Below are 19,404 nucleotides of genomic sequence, written 5' to 3'. Positions count from 1 at the left end.
TTCGGCGCCAAGAGCATATTATTTACTGACATAAAGGTAAATAGTATTAGTCTGATGGAGTGTCATGATGCCGTGAACATTCTCCTGACCATATCATCCTCAGCGCAAGCACACGAACTCCTCTCCACGAAGCCAGAGTTCTCGGAGCAACCATCCCAAAACAGCCATGTGACCCAACAAGAACCGCACCGGCACCATGCTGTGGACGTCGAATGTCGGAAGTCGGCGTGGGTCTGTGTGCTCGGGTCATTTCTATTTCTGATGCCTTCTTTCGGTGAGCACATCCGAATCCCGGAACACCACCCTGATAAATTGAATACGGGGAAGACCTGACACTGATGTCTAATTTCATAGGGTTCATGCAATCTTCCGGGGCAGTACAGTCAATTCTCTTAGAGAACCAACTGAGAGATTATTCTGCCCGTGATGTTGGCTGGATTACAGGAGTCTACAGCTTTCTCACGATGCTTCTCGGTATCCAGGCAGGACCGCTGATGGACGTTTACGGGCCAAGATTTCTTGGACCGCTCGCGACAGGACTACTCGTTCTGATGTTCTTTGTCCTCGCCGAATGCGCAAAAATTTGGCAGTTCATCCTCTGCCTAGGTGTTCTGGGAGGCATTGGTAATGCTATTGCTACAACTGTAGGCATTGCTGTAATTGGGAAACTTTTCAATCGTCGTAAGGGGTTAGCACTTGGTATCGCTTTGTCTGGTTCTTCTACTGGTGGGATAATATTTCCATTGGTTCTAAGGCAAACGTTCCCTCTGTGGGGATGGGCATGGTCTATGAGAGCAGTGGGATTTCTGGCTGTCCTCATACAGAGCTTAGGCATTGCCTGCCTCCTTCCTTTCGAGAGATTGCATGCTACGATAGACTCCGATAGAGTGTCTACCAAAAGGAGCAGGAGAAGGGCTGTGATGGACTTTTCTGCCTTCCATTCACTGCCTTTCTCGCTCATCTGCGGCGCCATAGCGCTTCTCGAGTTCGTCATCTTTGGTGCAACTGCAATTCTTCCAACCTTGGTGGCTTTATCGGGACTTCCTATAGAGCATGGATTCAACATGCTAGCTATTCTGAACGGCTTTTCATCTCTTGGGCGTATTCTTCCTGGCGTGGTAGGTGATCGCCTGGGACATTACAACATCCTCCTTGTCATGATTGTTTTCACGATCATCTGCACCGCTGCAACGCTTACTACGTTTGGGTCGACTCGAATCGAAGCCTTGTATGCTTTCTCGGCTTTATGGGGGTTTGGCACCGGATCATTCTTGTCACTTGCGCCTGGTAAGTTGTTCCACTTCGAGTTGACAACTTGTTGAGTAAGTTGCCGTGTCCTATCGCTGACCGACCTTGTACGGTACTAGCCTGTGTGGCGAAGACTTGTGAGCTGAAAGACTATGGAAGATACTATGGTACGTTACTCCTAAATATTACCATAGCTCTCGGTTTCCTGACCAGCCTAGGAACAATGAACTTTGTCATAAGCTTCTCGCTTCTCTTAACAATGCCAATTGGCGGTCAGATGTTGCAGTCTCTTGGGCCGACTGCCTTATCGGGACTTTATCTTGCTGTTGTATTTGCTGGAGGCATATTCGTCTATGCAGGCCGGTCCGTGGTAGTAGGTTCTTGGACCAACTTCAGAGAGAGAATGTAGACAAGAGACGAATCCTGGAGTTATTATTGAGATTCGCCGTCAAAGCTCTTACTGGTACTTGCGTACTAATGATGACAAAATTGGAAGACTTTGTGCATTTCAAAGATGGTTCTTTTGATATCCACTACTTTCATTTCACTGAAGCCCTTTACTGATCATCTTGAGGGAACTTAGCGCCGCCCTGTCTCCTAATCTCATCCAAAATCTCCATGACACGAACAGTTTCTGCCCAGGGCATGATCTCGCTTTCTGTGCGCTCAGCAGCGATATCCAGCGCCACCGCGTCCGCCTCCCAGTAGAAGCCTTTACCTGGTCGCTCGAAGTCAAACTTCTTTGACTTCAGACCTTCCGTCGCAGAGTCGACCCATCCCTCGCCAGAAGCCTTGGAAGAGTACACTGTGAAAGAGCCGGGAACTGAAGTCGCGATACCCTCGACAATGACGTATCCGTTGCTTCCCTCAATCCTGCAGAATCCTGGTGGTGTCTTGACCTGCGTCGAAGCTGTCAAGATACCTTGTTTGCCACTGGGGTAGAGAAGAAGAGCCGATGTTGCAATATCGATATCGTCTGAGAGGGTTTGTGTCGCCGAGATTTTGGGCTTTTCAGCTTTATCTCCAACGCCGGGGTCCAGTCCCAGAATCGTAAAGGTCAAGCTGTACACGCCAATGTCGAGAAGACTTCCTGCACCTAGCGCCGGATTCTTCAGGCGCGAGTCCGGACCCAAAGATGCGAGGTTCATGTTCATGGCAAAGTCGCAGAAGACCCGGTGAATATCGCCAATAAGCTTTTCCGAGTGCAAGACGTTCAGGAGAGATCTTGTGAGGGGGAAGAAACGCGTCCACATTGCCTCCATGACGAAAACACCCTTCTTCTTCGCGGCCTCAAACACCTCCCGCGCCTCCTTGGCTGTGATGGTGAAGGCCTTCTCGCATAGTACATGCTTGCCCGCGTTGATGGCATCGAGGCAGTTTTGCTTATGAAATGCGTGTGGTGTGCCGATGTAGATGACGTCGACGTTAGGATCGTTATAGACCTCCGCATAGCTACCATAAACTGTCGGCGTTTTCCCTGGGAGATGCTTCTCGACAAACGTCTTGCCCTTCTCAAGTGATGATGATCCGATGGACTGAACGATATGCTTGGCCCTCGCGTTCGAGCGTTCAAGTACTAGATCCTCGACGAACCATGAGGAGATCAGGCCGGTGGCGATGATGCCCCAGCGAAGGGTCGGGGTCTCGGCAGACATTTTGGAGTCGGAGATGATGTGTTAAGAGTGAAAGTTGCTGGTAAGGCTTGCATGCAGGACAGGAGGGAACAGCAGTCAAGGGGTCACTCGATGTATTTATGAGATCTGGAGGCTGATAAATCACTCATGGCAATGATGCGGAATCGCGGGCCGCACCCGTCATGAAGAATCAGATGCGTTATCATCCGCCCTAGGGATGAAAACACCAATAAGCAAGTCATTCTGCCAATCCTGCACTAAGAAACACTGAAGAAGCCACAATCTCGACTCCACAACCTGTCACGATGTTAATGCAGTGGGGGAAGTGGAGAATTCAACTAACAAGTTGGCCGACACTCCCCGGCTGACACAGGCTTTTTGGGTTGGTTTATCTCCGCGTTCCGGCCATTTCACCTCAGGGCTCATGCTCAAAGAGCACTGGTCAAGAGGCCGCTGCTTTTGTAGCCACTTCGGCGAGACAGTGACGTTCCGAGTCGACGGGCATTCGCTCACCTAGTCGTCTGCAGGTATAGGCGTATAAGCCAATTGAAGCGGTCAGTTCTACTATGAAGGCTCTATATATCATTCAGCTCAGAGCACATTTGTCTTGTACAGGAGGTCGAGCGCTGAACATCGTCACGATAACACAGTCGGAAATACGAGTAGAAGGAACTCATCGTCCGGCTTTTGACCCTCGCCGCCGTCTCCGTACAGCCTAACACTTCGCTCCGTCGGGCCAATTGCATCGGGACTCGGCACACAGCCGAGGATATCAAGTCTGATGATTCATGTCACTTGGAGTCTGGAGATGTCAAGTTCTCTGAGCACCCTCTGCCATGGGAACTTAAGCATTGTGTTCTGTTCTGCCATGGCCCACTTCAGGGGCCGATGTTACCTTCAGAGTGCTGGCAAAACCTCCTGCCATTTTCGACATCTCAATCCTGGTCGAATACGAGGTTTGGCTGCCAAGTCAGGGCATTTATATCTTGTCTATCCCGGCAATACATATCAATACGGGCTTCTAGCCAAGATTGATCAAGGGGATTTGCAGAGATGCATACGCTTTTTGGGCCCCTGGGCTCTGTGCTATCTTATATCAAATGACAGCTTAAAGAGACCACAGCACCACATGCGGTGACAGTTCCTGTTGACCTCATTCCTATCCCGAATCGCTGCAGTTCTCGAGATGTTGTGGCGAAAGGTCTTTACTTTCGCGCCTTTGGCGGCCATCGCCAGCGGCCATCCCAACGCTCATGGTATCCGATACTCCAAGCGGGACTCAACACTGGAGGTGACCCTCGCACCTGTGATATCCGAATCTGGCGCCGAGGTTTCCGCCACCATCAAGAACACTGGCAGCTTGGACCTCAACCTACTCAAGGTTGGCACCATCTTGGACGACAAGCTTCCTGTCCAGCGTGTGTCCATCGTTGGCGAGTCAGGTCAGTAGCGCCACGGTGACGAAAGTTGCCCGTAGCTCACGCGCCAGCAGGGAACGCGGTCTCCTTTAGGGGCATTGAGCCGAGCATTCAGTACGATGCGCTGAAGCCAATTCATTTTGAGTCGCTTCCAGCTGGTGGTTCAGTGACGGTTTCCATCGACGCAGCAAAGGTTCATCAGTTTACGCAATCTGGCACCTACTCTATCACCGCTGAAGGCATAATCCCGATTGCTCTAGCGCCGTCTACAAACTTCTCTCAACCTGCCGTGGCTTTCAAGTCGAACACCATCCAAGTTAACGTTGACGCAGACGCTGCCGCAAAGTTATTGGTAACTGCAGCTCTCAAAGAGCGCACCAACTTACAGCCAGGATGCAATGCGACAACGTTGGACGCCAGCACCAAAGCCCTGGCCAACTGTCAGGCCCTCGCCCTCGCTGCCGCAGCGGATGCAGCTGACCCGGCCTCTCAGCGGTTTGTAGAGTATTTCGGCACCAATTCATCAGAAACTCGCAATATAGTTGTCACTCGGCTTCGTAACGTCGCGCAGGAGTGTAGCTCAACTACTTCAGGAGTGTCTCGGTATTTCTGTTACGATTACTATGGCGTTTGCGAGCTCGACGGCCCTCTCAATGCCTACACTGCCTGGGACGTCAACACAATGGTTATGTGCCCGCTCTTCTTTGGCCTGCCGCCACTCCCTGTAGGATGCCACCGACAGTGTCAAGCTACAACTACAATCCACGAAACCACGCACTGCGAGGCAGTTTATGCTCCTCACACAGACGACTACGCCTACGCTTACAACGCCAGCGTTGCATTACCCCCAGAACGGGCTCTGCAGAATGCTGATAATTATTCCCTTTACGCTAATGGTATGCCCCCTTACATCCCTTTTCTTGCTTGTGATATGAAACGATGAGGACTAATCTTTGGTCTTTAACTAGCTGTCTATATGGGCTGCTAAGGCATAGGCGGACCTGGAGAATGACACAGGCGAACCATCGAACGCTCTCTATTCTCCACGTCAGAGACAAGCGTGTCTATTGGCCTTTCAGAAGAAGTCGAAAAGGGTCTCATACTTTTCCAAACCATGATGTGAGGCATGTAGACTGAATGAAAAAGATCATCATTTAACCATCTCAACTTGGGGGAGCAACGCAAACTTACATGAAAGTGGCCGAACTCGGGCCGGCATGCTTCGAGCTCATGGCGGTTTCCCCTACTTAGGTAGACATATGAACATCCGACCTGTTCCCAATGGCATCGGCCTACCACGTGCTCCCATCAAGCTTGAAGAATCAGGAACTAGAGCTTGTCGGCCACCTCCGACGATAATCACCGGCAACATCATCTCAAGCCAATGACATGAAGCCCAGTTCCCCCGCCTCTGTGTCTACCATTTTCCTTATCGCCTGTATCGCCCCGCATACTTCAGCTGTTAAATCGCCCGAATTATCCTCTTGATCTTATAAAATCATCTCTTGACTTGAACGACGGACTCGATTTGCCCTGACTCGACGTAGCCGTTCCCCAGTGCCAACAAGTCTTCAATGGTTAATTAGCCCACAATGAGCGTTGCAAATCTTGCATCTGATCCGGGGACGACCCTTCTACGTTTCGCCTCCGGGAACGGACCGGTAACCCGCCGCATCCTTCGGACTCCGCTCCGCGATGCCCTTCCTACAGAGATCCCAGTCATCGACGTCTCGCTCGCATTTAGCCCTGAACTCAAGGACCGGAAGACTGTAGCCCAGCAGATCCGCGACGCTGCCACGACATCCGGCTTCTTCTACCTGATCAACCATGGCATCGCGCCTTCAGTCACTGATTCAGCCCATACGGCCTGCCTTGAGTACTTTCGCCAGGATGAAGAGACAAAGATGCGCTCATGGGTTGGGAAGAGTCGCTACTTCAACGGCTACAAACCGCCTGGATCTCAGCGGATCAACAAGTCAGAGAGCGTCGATGTCCGCGAGTCATTTAGCTGGACATACGACCCTCGCCACGACCCTGATGTGTTCGACGTCGATGCCATTCCTGCGGAGGCGAGAAAGCTTTTGCGGATTGAGGACTTCCACTGGGATGGCACGGCTAATCAGCCGCACTTCAAAGAAGCCATTATTCTTTATTGGCAATCCTGTTTGAAGCTCGCTCGCGTCCTGGTTCGCTCCTTTGCGCTATCGCTTGATCTACCTGAGGATCATTTTGATGCCAAATTCGCGTACCCTGATGCTGCGCTGGCGCTGAACTACTACCCACCTCTCAGTTCCTCGGCTACCGTGGATTCAGACTTCAACAAGACAGTTTCCATAGGATCGCACACAGACTTTCAGCTTTTCACCATTCTATGGCAAGACTCGGTTGGGGGCTTGCAGGTACTAAACCGCCAGGGGCAATGGATCAGGGCCGCACCTATCCGTGGGACGTTTGTCGTCAACATTGCCGACTACCTGCAGCGCATCACAAATGATCTCTATGTCAGCACAGTGCATCGAGCACAGAACTTGAGTGGAGAAGAGCGAATCAGTATGCCCTTCTTCTTTGGCTTCGGCCTGCATGAAAGCTGCGGCGTGATCGACACATGTGTCAAGGAAGGGGAGAAGCCAAAGTACGAAGAGATCGGCTGTGAAGCTTGGGTCCAACGAAGAGCTCGGGCGATGCACAAGGTTGACTCTGATGACGAAAACGACTGTGCGCGGTGAGCAAACAAGGCACCAACGGGGATTCAAATCACCGTTTGCTTCAACATTACCTCCCGAATCCGTTTGCTTCTCCCAATTCTGATTAGTACCCGGGGCGTATTGAGTGAGGCTGGAGGTTTTGAACCCCTGTGTGGCTCAGCTTTTGATGTTACCTGGACCGAGGCAAACAAAATCCCAAAGATAAAGGCACTGAAAACCCCCTTACTTGGGCAAATCAAGTCTGCATTGTAACACATTCATCTGCGACCTTCCTGTGAACTGCCCAGAGCTATGAATCGGCTCAAAGTTTCGGTTCCCAGGGAACAAGTGACAGAGCATCCGGCGGAAGATCATTCGCCAGGCAGTAGTAACAACACAACGATGAGACCCCCAATGGACAGCTCACGATCATCACAAACTGAGCCAACGAAATTAGTTGAGGTAGATCGCTTGAAGTCTGTTCTGCAAAAGTGCATCAGGTCTGCACATCGGTTACGACTGCGAAAGCCATCACTCCTCCGAGAGCTTCTATTCTTGGGAGTGGCAACAACTATCGCATGTTCTATTCTCATGTAGGTTCTCATTGATAAGTCATCATCTTTTGACCCAACGTGAAGGTAACTCATTCTTCTTTAGTACTTTATTATATGTCTTCGTATTTGTTCTACAGCCTCAAGCTTTGAGTGACGCGGCTTCCCAAAACTTCATCTCCAACAACCCGATCACAACAAATGGCCAGCCAGTCGATGGTCTTTCAAGATGGTTGGAGGACTTTTCTCGCTCAGTCATCCCAATCATGTGTCATTCTCACAACGACTACTGGAGGCCGTACCCCCTTTACTCGGCCCTCGCAGCGGGCTGTACCGGCGTGGAAGCGGACATCTGGCTGAGCGATGATGGTTCCGACCTGCTTGTTGGCCATGACAGACATGAACTGTCCTCCAACAGAACTTTGCGATCCATGTACCTTGATCCCTTATTGAAGATTCTTGATACCATGAATCCTCCAGAGCAGTGGTCGAACTTCAGCCGAACAGATCGGCCGCAGGGTGCTTTCCGAAGTCAACCGAACATCACGATAGTCTTGCTGCTGGATGTCAAGAGTAATCCGTATAAGACGTGGCCAGTGGTGATGGAGCAGCTTGGACCTTTGCGGGAAAAGCTCTTCCTGACACGCTACGAGGTAATAAGTACTGAGCCAGGCTTCATCCTCAGGCAAGATATATGGCCGGGTCCTGTGACCATCGTGGGTACTGGCAACCTTATGCAAGATCGCATGATAAACCACTGGCCAACGAATGAACTCTATCATCAGTATCACGACACCTTCCTCGACGCGCCGTTGGACCAACTTCCCGAAGATAATTGGCGCCAGTACAATGACTATGGCTACTTTGCCTCTCAGCTGTGGCATGAGCAAGACACCTATTACACATCCGTATCATTTCAACAAAGTATCGGATCAGTTCGCACCGGCTTCAGTACCGAGCAACTTGCAAAGCTACGGAAGCAGATCAGTACTGCTAAGTGGTCAGGTCTCAAATCTCGGTATTGGGACCTACCAAGTTGGCCAATCTCTCACCGCGATTACGTTTGGGAAGTGTTGACAAGAGAGGGAGTCGACATGTTGAATGTCGACGACTTACAGAGCGCAGCGAGAAGAGGTTGGACAAAGGGCTACGTGCAAAGCGTGATATGGGTGGCCTTGACTTCGTCTGTAATCTTTGTCACTGGTATTACGATGACATGGTTTGGATTCCGGGCTATCAGAAAGCATATGAAGGGTCTTCAATCTCAGGGTATCGTGTTAGCATAGGTAGGTTAGGAAGGCAATCAACGGACAGTATTAGACTCATGAACGCACATCTGTTTCTTCATTCTTCACTCGAGTAACGCTGCTATCGGGAATACCGGATAACCCGGATTATATGTCGCAAATTCACTAGTCAAGCAATTCCATCTTGTGTATCAAGAATGATGCTTATACCGCCACAAAGACGTCAGGTCCAGGCACCACGCATCCAACACTTGGGAATCCATGTCTACCGAACGGCGCGTATCTCCGCGGATGTGGTCCATGCGACTTATTCATCGACTTCGAGATGCACCATAGAAAAGGTCTACAAGTGGCCCGATTTTCTGCCTTCCAGCCTGCTTTAGTCTTCCGTCATTGGCGAAGAACCTGTATCTGCGTTTATGATTCGCACTACATAGCACGAGATCAGGTTCTGTGAAACAACACCCCAGGGATATGCCACACGGCTTAGAGTTTGTAACAACGTAAGTTGGGTTGGCTCGCACAGAACAGACTATCCTTATTGGCGTTTGTCGAACAGAGTTTCGGCTTTAACCTCCTCCATGAATTGCGAAGACCTCGAATTCGACATGCTCGACCACGGGCCTTTGAGCATCAATGTAACGCACGAGTCAAGTGTTCCTTTTGACTTCAGAGAGGATTTGAGGGGAAGGCCAGGCCCAGCGAAACAGGAACATATATGTTCATGTGTCCCACGTGGCGGGTGCATGTAGATTCTGCCCAGGGGATACAGCCTGACCGACGCCCTTCTTCTTTCGAGAAGTCAGATTGTCATGTCAGCCGCGGCACAACGGGGGACGCTGGCACCACTTCCGGAATATCACCGCCGTGGACTGATTGTACTCACTATCTTCTCGTTCCTCTCAGCCATAGCCACGACGGGACTCTGGCTCTTCATCACTTATAAGTTACTGTCATACCGGAAATCTCGCCCGCCCCCAAGGCAACGAAGTACACGACCACAAGATGCCGATATTACCGATCTACCGGACCTCTCTCTGGGGCTGGATGCCCCTTGCGCAGGTACCAGCGGATTTGCCCGGATTGAGGAGCTCGACAGACTAGCAGCGTCACAAGAGCAAGCGGCAGAGGCTGCCAGTGCTACCGGGGATCGAGAAGACCAAGAGGTTGAGGAGACTCGCAATCCTTTCCCCATTCTCATTTATAATCTCCTGCTAGCAGACATGATGGAGGCTGTTGCCTACGCACTCAGTATATCCTGGGTCTCAGCTGACGGCATCTTTGCACCTTCATCAGTCTGCTGGGCTCAGGGATGGCTGGGATCGACCAGTAACTTGGCAGCAAGCCTTTTCTTGGCGGTTATTTCGATAAACACCTTTTTGACAGTAGGCCTGGGTTATAAGCCACCACCGTGGACCATCTATACTTCGATAGGATTCCTCTGGATATTCGACTTTAGTATCAACGGAGCAGGCGTAATATTTTCGGAGATCCACCCAGCAGTTCCTCAGGAGTCTTTTTTCATGAGGGCCAATGTCTGGTAAATAAGATCTAGAACCCCCTTGCTTTGATCAAAGCAGCTCCGGCTCCTAAGAGTTCTCACACTAATTCAACATCGGTACAGGTGTTGGATTTCTACATCGTATGATTCGTGGCGGTTTTGGGCTCATTATTTCTGGATCATCGTCTCCATCGCTCTCACACTCAGCCTCTATTCGTTCGTCTTCTTTACCCTGTGGCGTCAAAAACGAAGTTGTCGTCACCTGCCGGAAAAAAGAGCGTCACAAAGCGAAGCTTCCGAATCAGGGTTCGAACCCGGTCATAGCCCGGATGTTCGACGGCCCTCAGGCTATCACCCGGCCTTTCTTGCGTACCCTTTCGTATACGTCGCTTGCAGCACCCCTTTAATCATCGGCCGAATTACTTCTCTACTGGGCATTGACCTTGGGATATTATATTTTGCCTTCGCAGGGTCCATCTTGGCTGCGAACGGGCTCTTCAACTCAATACTTTGGATAACAACGATTGTGTTTAGCGAGCAACAAGACGCACATAATACGGGCTTGGACCAGTTCGCCTTTGTCAGAACACCAATACGAGATTATGGACACACTGTAATCATCAGTGGCCCTGTTAGTAGAAGAGCGCCTGAGCCAAGCATTGTTCCCAGCGGCGGTCGCAAAGAATGGTGGTGGTGGAAACATGGCGGGCAAAGAGGCTGGGGAAGATCGTACGCCAACATGCACGAGACGCCTAGAGTGAGCGAGGCTGAAGTGCACGATCATACATTACCAGTCATTGTGGAAGGTCCGTATATTCAGATGGACATCGTCACAGCCGTTACCGTTGAGCAAGCGGACACCCAACCGATACCCCCGGGTAGGCCTCAAGAGACCTGCCCACCAAAATAGCGTTCTCGTTTTTGCATATCATAGGTAATGAGGAAAGTTGAGAATGTTTTGAAAAAAAGTCAAACCGATACGAGGTCCCGAAATTAGAGTCAAATTCTGTATGAGGGACCGCAAGCTGGTGTAGAATGACGAGAGACTAGAACACAGGATAGTTATTTAATATGAATGTTGCTTAAGACTGATAACCCTCTCCTATGGTCTTTGTAGTTCTCAATGACCATTGAAAGCTACGCAATAAGCAAAAAAAATCCAATCAAAGCAACAATGTTTACAGCCGCATCTGATGAGATGCCAAGCTCCTTGGAGAGCGGAAGCTGCCTTCGGTATTACCAAATGGTCTGTAGACCATCAGCCACATTGAATGAACCCCAACTCAAAGCAGCGAGAGAGCTAGCCAAAAGCAACGAAACTCCCCATTAATTCAGTTGGGTGGACCCTGGTATCGGTTTCGCTTTTCCTAACCTTCATAACTCCGCTACTCCCCGCGCTTCTCATTTGGGAATCGTCACCCATTTCCATCAAGCCAACAAACGCATCGAAAACGAATCATCGTCGAGTTTGGTATCTGGGTAGATCTCCCGCCCGTATCAGTATATCTACAACCCCACAGAAGGCCTTGTGGAACATCCCACAATGTCCGATGCAGGCAATGAGGCGCCTGAAACGTCCAACAAGCGGCGCCGGACCTCGGGCATGTACCAGAGACGGCGTGCTGTTGCGGCGTGTGGGCCCTGTCGGGTCCGTAAAACGAAATGTGACAATGTCCGGCCAGCATGCGGCTTTTGCCAGCGGAACGGCGGACAATGTACATACCCCGACACCTCGAATGACTTCTCAACGTGAGTGCTCTCTCTTAGTTCCTGTGAGAAATGCTCCGGGTCGGCTCGGTCTTACTTACAGTACAGATTCGATCCCGCGAGCTTGGCAATTTTGGACCGCCTCAATCATGTTGTTTCTCTTCTCGAGAGTCGTCCGGAGCTACCAGCCGCGCAAGTAGTTGCCGCTCCCCCCATTCCCTCAACACTATCGCCAACATCGATCCATGGGCCTCAAACTAGTACAAGCGTTACTATTGACGAGAACCCAAGTCTTTCTCCTGACGATCTACCAGAGGACGAAGTGATGATCCGCCTCGATATCCCAGACTCTGCCGCTGCTAGGTCTAATTGTGAGGCCATCCTGCGATGGCCAATTTTTAGGGGATATGCGCCTGAGACGGAGTCTTTTATTTTGGAGCTAGAGGATGATGACGCAGAGTCTTCGCATCGATCTCAATCTGCCAGAAGTCGGAACTTAGGGCGCGGAGTTCAGGAAGACGACTTCACGGTGCTGTCCAAGAAGTTCTTGGCATACGTGCATGTGAAGAACCCAGTTCTTGACGTGATCGACTTCAAAGCGTACGTCAAGGATACAGTAGAGAACGGTCCTCGATGGGACGGACCGTCGTGTCTAGTCGTGAGTCCTCGGTCTATTTGATATTCTCATGACCGCTACCATGCTGACGAAGCTTCCCATTGAGCTGATTGCATGTGCACTCGCCTGCCTTGCGAGCCCATTTCAATCCGAGATCAACTTTAACAGTACGCCCGAATCGATGCGCTCGTCAGTATCGACCACAACGGATCCAGATACAGCCCAGGCCTACTATCTCGCAGCCAAGAAGCGGCTGGGACTACTGGAGCCCTCCTTGCTTCAGATTCAATGCCTGTTCTTCTGTGCAGTGTTCGAGATGTACTCACTTCGTCCACTTCAGGGCTGGTTCTGTTTCAATCAAGCCAGCGTTCAATTCAAGAACCTATTCTGGCGGAGGGCCCAAAGGCGGAATTGGCAAAGTATCTCTCAGAAGACACGGCGCCTTGAGCAACGCCTTTACTGGTCATGCATGAAGTCGGAATGGTAAGTCCAGCAGGAACCTTCTCTTCAAGATGGAGGGGGAAGTCATGGCAGCTGACTCTCGACACTCAGCGAGCTCAGATGTGAGATACCGTTGCCACCCAGTGGCATCACTGGCCTAGGATATCCAGACTTGTTCCCTTCGCCCCCGTCTGAAGTCGCATCTCCTGCAGCTCAGCCAAGCGTGTTAGATATCTTGGAAGATGACATTCAGCCAGAGGAGGAAAAGAGTTGGTTCTATTACCTGGCTGAGATATCGTCGAGAAGGATGATCAATCGTGCTATATCGATATTTGGTTACAATGGAGAGCAGGCATGGATCCGAGGCATAGCCAAAGTGCTCGAGAAGAGCGAGGAATTTGACGAGCACATCAACCTCTGGTAAGAGTCTCCCTATCGCCCGGCGCGGATTCGTGTTTGATCCGAAACGTTCGCTAATGCATGCTCAGGTGCTTGCACATACCCTCTCAGATACATTGGCAAAATCGAGAGCCATCAAACAATGAGCTGGTACACTTTATCCAAAACCGAGCCACGAGCTGCCGCGAATGGATCCATCGGCCTTTCTTGTACTACGTGGTCCACCAACCGGCGGACGACCCTTGGATACCCCGCGTCATGCCATTAGCAGAGAAGTGCCTCCAGCTCTCACTCGAGCTGCTGCTTGACGCTAACCCTCACCACCGCCATCACGGAACATGGTTCATGGCCAGAGCGGCAATGACCCGTGCTCTTTTACTTCTGGCCGCAGTCAAGAGCGGCAGGTTCTCTCGGCTGCCCGAGCGATGGAAACAGGGAGTTGACGCGGCCATATGGGCTCTGCAGCGGTGGTATGGCGAAGCTCCGGATTTGCGTAAGGCTGCGTCTGTGCTTGAGGATCTCGTTGGTCAAGTTGTCGGGCCCGGAGTCTGAAAGGGTCTGTGGGGAGCTGCGAATGGAGCGGTCCGACGCCAGTACTTGTCAGGCGTCGCAATGGGTTGTCAGTCAATAAAGCGTTCTTTGAGCTCTTCTCGTGCCCAACTCGACCTAGTCCTCGGACATGTGAAGGAAGGGTCTGCAGGTCCTTGGCGTTCTCGGCCTTGGTAGGAGGAGAAGTAAAGGCGAATAGGCGAGCAAAGAGCAGAACAGGCCTTGAGCCCTTGTACATCCGTCTTGTTACTTCCGAGAAACACTTGAGCGCTTTGACATTCGCATCAGTCCGGAGGACTGTCTGTTTTACGGGCAATGCGCCTTGAATCACTTTGCTGGGCAGTCGTCTGTAGAGCTGTACCCGTAACCTTACTTCTCCTCTTTTTCAATCTGAATTGTAATTCTCGGTGAAAGGCGGGGCAACTAAATAATTCTTGAAGTTGTATTGACAAGTTGGCTCTCAGTGATCGCGGCTTTTGTCGGCTGATTGTTAGTGGTGTTGGAGGTCAAGGCGCACTTCTTTGGGCCACAGTCTGTCTGCAAAGACGACTCAAAGCCGAATGATTAAGAACCTGAACTTTCACCAAGCTGCAGCTAATACTCAGCTTTCTCTGGAGAAACATACATCAAGTACATGTATTGTCAAAGAGCTCGGCGTGGGGGCTTCCTGTGGCTAATGAACACTCCAAAAGTAGTTTTCTCTTCCATTGTTCTCTTCAGGACACTTACCGGAACAAAAATGGCAGAATGCAGCGTTAGCTTAAGGCCCCTTGACGCCATCATCCAGTCAGGTTCTGCATTTGCGCTTCCTCTTGTGCTCTCCAAGTGTCTTAGTCTGCAGGGCGCATGCCACTTCCTCCCCCCTCCACCATGTGATTATCTGAGACCCTTGAGCGAGCTCTCGCCCTCCATCAGTTAGCCCCAGGGCCACGTGTGGCTGGTGCTTACCAGCGTCATCCATGCAAGCCTTTTTCGATTTGGATCTCGTTCCCCGGGGCCTCCCTCGCACTGCTCCGGTTGCATCCCGCTATCGCGCATCGTTTAAACTTCTTCGCTTGGCCCAGGCCGACCAGCTGTCAGCCTAGCTTCGTTTCGTCTACGTCTTGTCCGGCGTCTGTCCCCTTGGCCAGCTCACTTTCGTCTCTAGACTCTACCGAAGATGTGGATCTTGCCATTTCACCGTCGGCCGTTGCATCTGGTGTCGCATCCGCTGGTCTCCACAACTCTCAACTTCACTCCGGGTATCGAGAAGAGCAAGGCGACACCTGGCTTGTCGATGTTGCAACAGTATGAAGAGGCATAATGAGTTTTCTCGCAACCGTCGGTTGAATCCGGGCTGCCTCCTCCAAAGTAGTGAATATCGGAAGTTGCCTTACGATGAGTCAACTTCACCTTTGCGCGGGTTTTTCCATTTACAGATTCGGAATTTGGGAGCGTGCCAAAAACGCTATAGACGCGACCAATAGGAATTCCATTCCCATCTTCAGATGACGCTTCCGCTGACGAGAATCGCAAATTCCTATTGGCTTGTTGGTTTGCTTGACTCTCACCTTCACCGAAAAGTTACAATTCCGATGAAGAGCCTGGAATTGGCAAAAAGCCAAAAGAGGTGAGAGGGCATGGAGGGGTAGGACAACGATAAATGCAGGTCGCGTGGCCGAGCGTTTCTCTTTACCTGGGAGTATCTGGATAAAGCTGAGCCACACCACCTCACAGAAAGTTGGGATGAAGCTATTGTCACGCCTCACGGGGCCCTTGTTCCACTCGGCCTCCTTCACCCGGACATATTCTCTCACATTCACTCTGACCTCCTTTCAAACCGCCCTTTCTCTCAAAAGACCTCGCGCAGCCTTTCCCCTGCAGCTCTTCCTCTTCCTCTTTCCTCTTCCACACTTTCGCTCGGTACCTGCAGCTAGAGTATCTACTTGCAACTTACAACCTGCAGCACCGCCAAAACCAACACCGACACCAACAAAACCCGGAGGCTCGGCATTTTGCTTCAGGCCCCCGGCTCAGCGACTGGTCGATCCAAAGTCGCATTAGCAGGGCATCGAGTGCCTTTTGCCTCCCTAGAGCATGGTCACGATGTCGTTCTCGTCCTCGTCTTCATCTTCGAGGCACTCGTCAAGATCCTCGAGGTGCAGCTGCGACAGTTGCGCAGAGTACAGATACGAAAGAACGTGCCATGTCGACGGCTGCTCCAGGAAACATGCTTTCATTCGCAACGATCCCCTGAGACCGGATATCAGAATTTACTCTGATTTCTGCGTTGATCGTAAGTAGAGAGGTCACTCTAGGCCCAGATCGCATAAGCTGATACTCCCTCCTCAGATACATGCAAGTTCTGCGTGCTTGGTTTAGAAATGTGCAACCGTCCCAAGGACCCTCAGCATCGTTTCTGCAGTGAACGTGAGATTGATCCTCACCCTCGTATTGCGATTATTCCTAACACTCAGAGCAGACCGGAGATGCGGAGTCGTGGGCTGCGTTCGAACCGGAGATTGCCCCTCGAATGTGCCACTCCCGTGGATGTGTCCGGACCGTGAGTTCTACCCACTCACACCACATCCGAAGCTATGACGTTGACATACATCTTGAATAGACAAGTGCTTTGTCGAGGACTGTTACAAGACTAGAGACAAGCTGTATGGCTACTGCGCCGATCATCGATGCCGAGTCGGAAGCTGCTTCGAGAGGAGGATATCCAACTCCGAGTTCTGTGCCGACCACCACTCGCGAATTTGCCGAGAGCTGAATTGTCGAGAGGTGATATACGCAGACCATCGTTGCTTCAATCATCAACGATGCATCGTCAAGAACTGCAAATTCCACCGCTTCAGACGTCCAGATGGCGGTCTCTGGGACTTTTGCGAACACCGTGAGTCAACTACCTACTTCTCACATCCCCATTAGTTCGAGGAACTGACGGGAAGGCAGACTATGGCGAATATCGCTGCACGTACAAAGACTGCGACAAACTGACGATACCTGGCACTCGCTGCTGCGCCATCCACAAGTGCACATTCGAGGGATGTGTCAACTTCCGAGACAACGAGCTTGACAAGGAGAGAGTCTTCTGTCGAGACCACGGGTGCGGCGCATCGAGATGTTACGCTGTCGCTGTTGCTATCGATGGGGGTGGCTTTCGTCCCTTTTGCCGGAGACATACTTGCACGATAGCTGGTTGCAACGAGGTATCCGAGTTCGGTGTCCACTGTCACAAACATCGATGCCACTGGAAGAGCTGCGAAAAGCCATGCCTCAAGGGAGGAGAGTACTGTGGTGATCACGAGTGCAAGAGACCTGGCTGTCGCAAGATTGCCAGACTGCAGTTCGGCTACTGTGCAGATCATTGCTGCAAGATCGACGGCTGTATCAACTACTGCGACGTCACTGCCGACAGGATATGCTACGAGCACTCGAGAGGTGATCTCTTCGATCGCATCAAACACCTCGAAAAGAGGTTGAGAGAACGGCAACACGAGCATATTCACGATCATCACGATCATCACCATCCACATTTCGACGATATGCAAATTCGTTATGACAAGCTGATCAGAGATTACGATGAATGCCTCATTAGACTGAACGAAAGTAGAGAGGAGATTCGCATTCTTCGGACCACTTTCATTTCACCAGACGACAACCGCATCTGGCGAAAGGAACTCGAAGATCGCAACGCTCGCCTGTTGCTAGATCTGGACAGAGAAGTCAAGAGAAGCGAGCATTGGGAGCGCAAAGCCATCGAGTTCGGTCGAAGAATCGATGATCTCGAGGTTTTGTTGGCAGAGGAGCGACTCCGACATCCAAAGTCGGATGAATACGTTAGACAAATCGCAGATCTCGTACGCAAAGTCGAGATTCTCGAGGATGAGTTGCGCATCGAGCGCAATAATCATCACATTCACGAAGGACGACAACGCGAGATCGAGAAGCTCGTGCGTACCATTGAGGAGCTCGAGCGAAAGCTCAAGGGCGATCACATCAAGGTGGATGAGCTCATCAAGAAGGTTGATCTCCTGCAATCGATACTCGCTGGCGAGAGAGAGCAAAAGGATATTCTTCTTGCTGAGCTCGCCAAGCGGGATGAGTATGAGAGATTGAGACGAGAGGAGCGCCGTCGTCCTAGAAGAGGAAGCTGGGAGAGAAGATCTCGCGACTCGCGGCCATGGGGAAGTGTCTTCTGAGAATGGTGACTGAACAGTGTGAACTTGACTTTAAGAAAAGAAGGTCAACGGTGGCTTTCTCATAGGATTCTGAGGTAATTATTGGCTTACTTGCATTTGGCGTTGGTACCAGGGAGTATTCGGGAAAAGGACATGCGATACCCAAAATTGCCGCCTCAAAGGACCAGGCAATAAGTAGTCATAAAGAATATTAATAGAGACAACATTGAGTGACTCATTGAAGAAGCATCGATAAGATGGATTAGTAAACTCAGCAACGCTTGATTATGACATGGTTTACCTTATGATCTGTTACCTTCGTTGGCTCTTGGCTTGCCAGCCATAGGGGACTTGGAAATAGCTTGTAAGGTGTGGACATCCCGGTCTGACAGTACGTATTCATGAATAACTTTATCTCGGCAGAACAACGCCTTGTTCTGGCGCCTTGTTCAAAAGTCCTCGGCCAAGACTCGACGGTCGGTGACAACTCTTTCAAGGCTCTGGAAAGAACTCTGGAAAGAAAGACAGCGTGTTGACAAGGAGGACTCTATATTGTCTTTTTCGGCATTGAGATCACTTGGAGAACAATTCTCTTTAGGACTTTACGGTGGGAAAGAGTGTTCAGAAGTCAAATGCATAAGAGCATGATAGTAGTTCAAGATCTCCCGCATTTGTTGGTCCAGACCATCATCAAACAATTTGCAAACGTCAGCCTTCAGTTTACAATCTTATCCAACTTTTACAGAGTCATCTCACCGTATCTCGCGACCCACAGGCTAACAACCACAATCAACATGTGTCAACGTCTCAGAATCATATACTATTGCCCTTGCGGCAACATCGCCTGCGTGCGTGCCAATGAGCATTCTATGACGAAACAGGTCTTCGCCCCAGGCCAAGGACACGTACTAAGTCAAAGCACCCACTTATAGGCCACCCCCCCTTTTAGGCCCCCCAACAAACATGGTATCAAAACATCGCCACCAACTACACTCAATTAATTAACTATCTTCTACTACTATAATAATATAATTAATATTATCCCTAAATAATTCGACCCCTATAAGTCGATTAGGACTAACTAAATAATTACTAAAGTCCTCCTAAGCTCTTTATATATTCTAAATATTAATAAACTTAATATTTAAGTTTATTTAAATAATCTTTTTTTAAGCTTTATATACTTAATTTTTATTTCTAAAACTTAAACTTAGTATTAAAATATAGCTAAGTAATAAGTTTA

At 50.4% G+C, this 19,404-nt stretch overlaps 6 protein-coding genes across 6 annotated transcripts; 5 read left to right on the top strand and 1 right to left on the bottom strand.

Moving 5' to 3' along the window:
- Positions 1–54: 54 nt before the first annotated feature.
- HER10_EVM0004702 (MFS monocarboxylate) lies at positions 55–1,657 on the top strand (the record flags this gene model as incomplete). The annotated part of the gene is made up of 4 exons (XM_035474336.1): positions 55–274; positions 355–1,287; positions 1,368–1,415; positions 1,467–1,657. 4 exons carry the CDS (start codon positions 55–57, stop codon positions 1,655–1,657), a joined length of 1,392 nt encoding a protein of 463 aa, XP_035335964.1.
- Positions 1,658–1,805: 148 nt separating this feature from the next.
- Positions 1,806–2,903, bottom strand: HER10_EVM0011291 (dimeric dihydrodiol dehydrogenase; the record flags this gene model as incomplete). The annotated part of the gene is made up of 1 exon (XM_035480727.1): positions 1,806–2,903. The coding sequence occupies one exon, from the start codon at positions 2,901–2,903 to the stop codon at positions 1,806–1,808; it is 1,098 nt and encodes a 365-aa protein (XP_035336560.1).
- Positions 2,904–4,068: 1,165 nt separating this feature from the next.
- Positions 4,069–5,288, top strand: HER10_EVM0006566 (metalloproteinase; the record flags this gene model as incomplete). The annotated part of the gene is made up of 3 exons (XM_035476149.1): positions 4,069–4,324; positions 4,375–5,196; positions 5,269–5,288. The coding sequence occupies 3 exons, from the start codon at positions 4,069–4,071 to the stop codon at positions 5,286–5,288; spliced, it is 1,098 nt and encodes a 365-aa protein (XP_035336134.1).
- Positions 5,289–5,892: 604 nt separating this feature from the next.
- HER10_EVM0002390 (2OG-Fe oxygenase superfamily protein) lies at positions 5,893–13,998 on the top strand (the record flags this gene model as incomplete). Its single annotated transcript, XM_035472104.1, has 6 exons — positions 5,893–6,742; positions 11,807–11,955; positions 12,094–12,648; positions 12,713–13,089; positions 13,159–13,467; positions 13,536–13,998. The coding sequence occupies 6 exons, from the start codon at positions 5,893–5,895 to the stop codon at positions 13,996–13,998; spliced, it is 2,703 nt and encodes a 900-aa protein (XP_035335739.1).
- A 2,082-nt stretch (positions 13,999–16,080) lies between these two features.
- Positions 16,081–16,278, top strand: HER10_EVM0010326 (uncharacterized protein; the record flags this gene model as incomplete). Its single annotated transcript, XM_035479789.1, has 1 exon — positions 16,081–16,278. The coding sequence occupies one exon, from the start codon at positions 16,081–16,083 to the stop codon at positions 16,276–16,278; it is 198 nt and encodes a 65-aa protein (XP_035336475.1).
- An 80-nt stretch (positions 16,279–16,358) lies between these two features.
- Positions 16,359–18,182, top strand: HER10_EVM0008600 (uncharacterized protein; the record flags this gene model as incomplete). The annotated part of the gene is made up of 4 exons (XM_035478115.1): positions 16,359–16,404; positions 16,457–16,537; positions 16,598–16,873; positions 16,933–18,182. 4 exons carry the CDS (start codon positions 16,359–16,361, stop codon positions 18,180–18,182), a joined length of 1,653 nt encoding a protein of 550 aa, XP_035336316.1.
- Positions 18,183–19,404: the final 1,222 nt, after the last annotated feature.

Source organism: Colletotrichum scovillei (assembly GCF_011075155.1).
Source record: "Colletotrichum scovillei strain TJNH1 chromosome Unknown Contig00003, whole genome shotgun sequence".
Taxonomy (NCBI): domain Eukaryota; kingdom Fungi; phylum Ascomycota; class Sordariomycetes; order Glomerellales; family Glomerellaceae; genus Colletotrichum; species Colletotrichum scovillei.
This window is presented reverse-complemented; position numbering and strand designations above follow the sequence as displayed.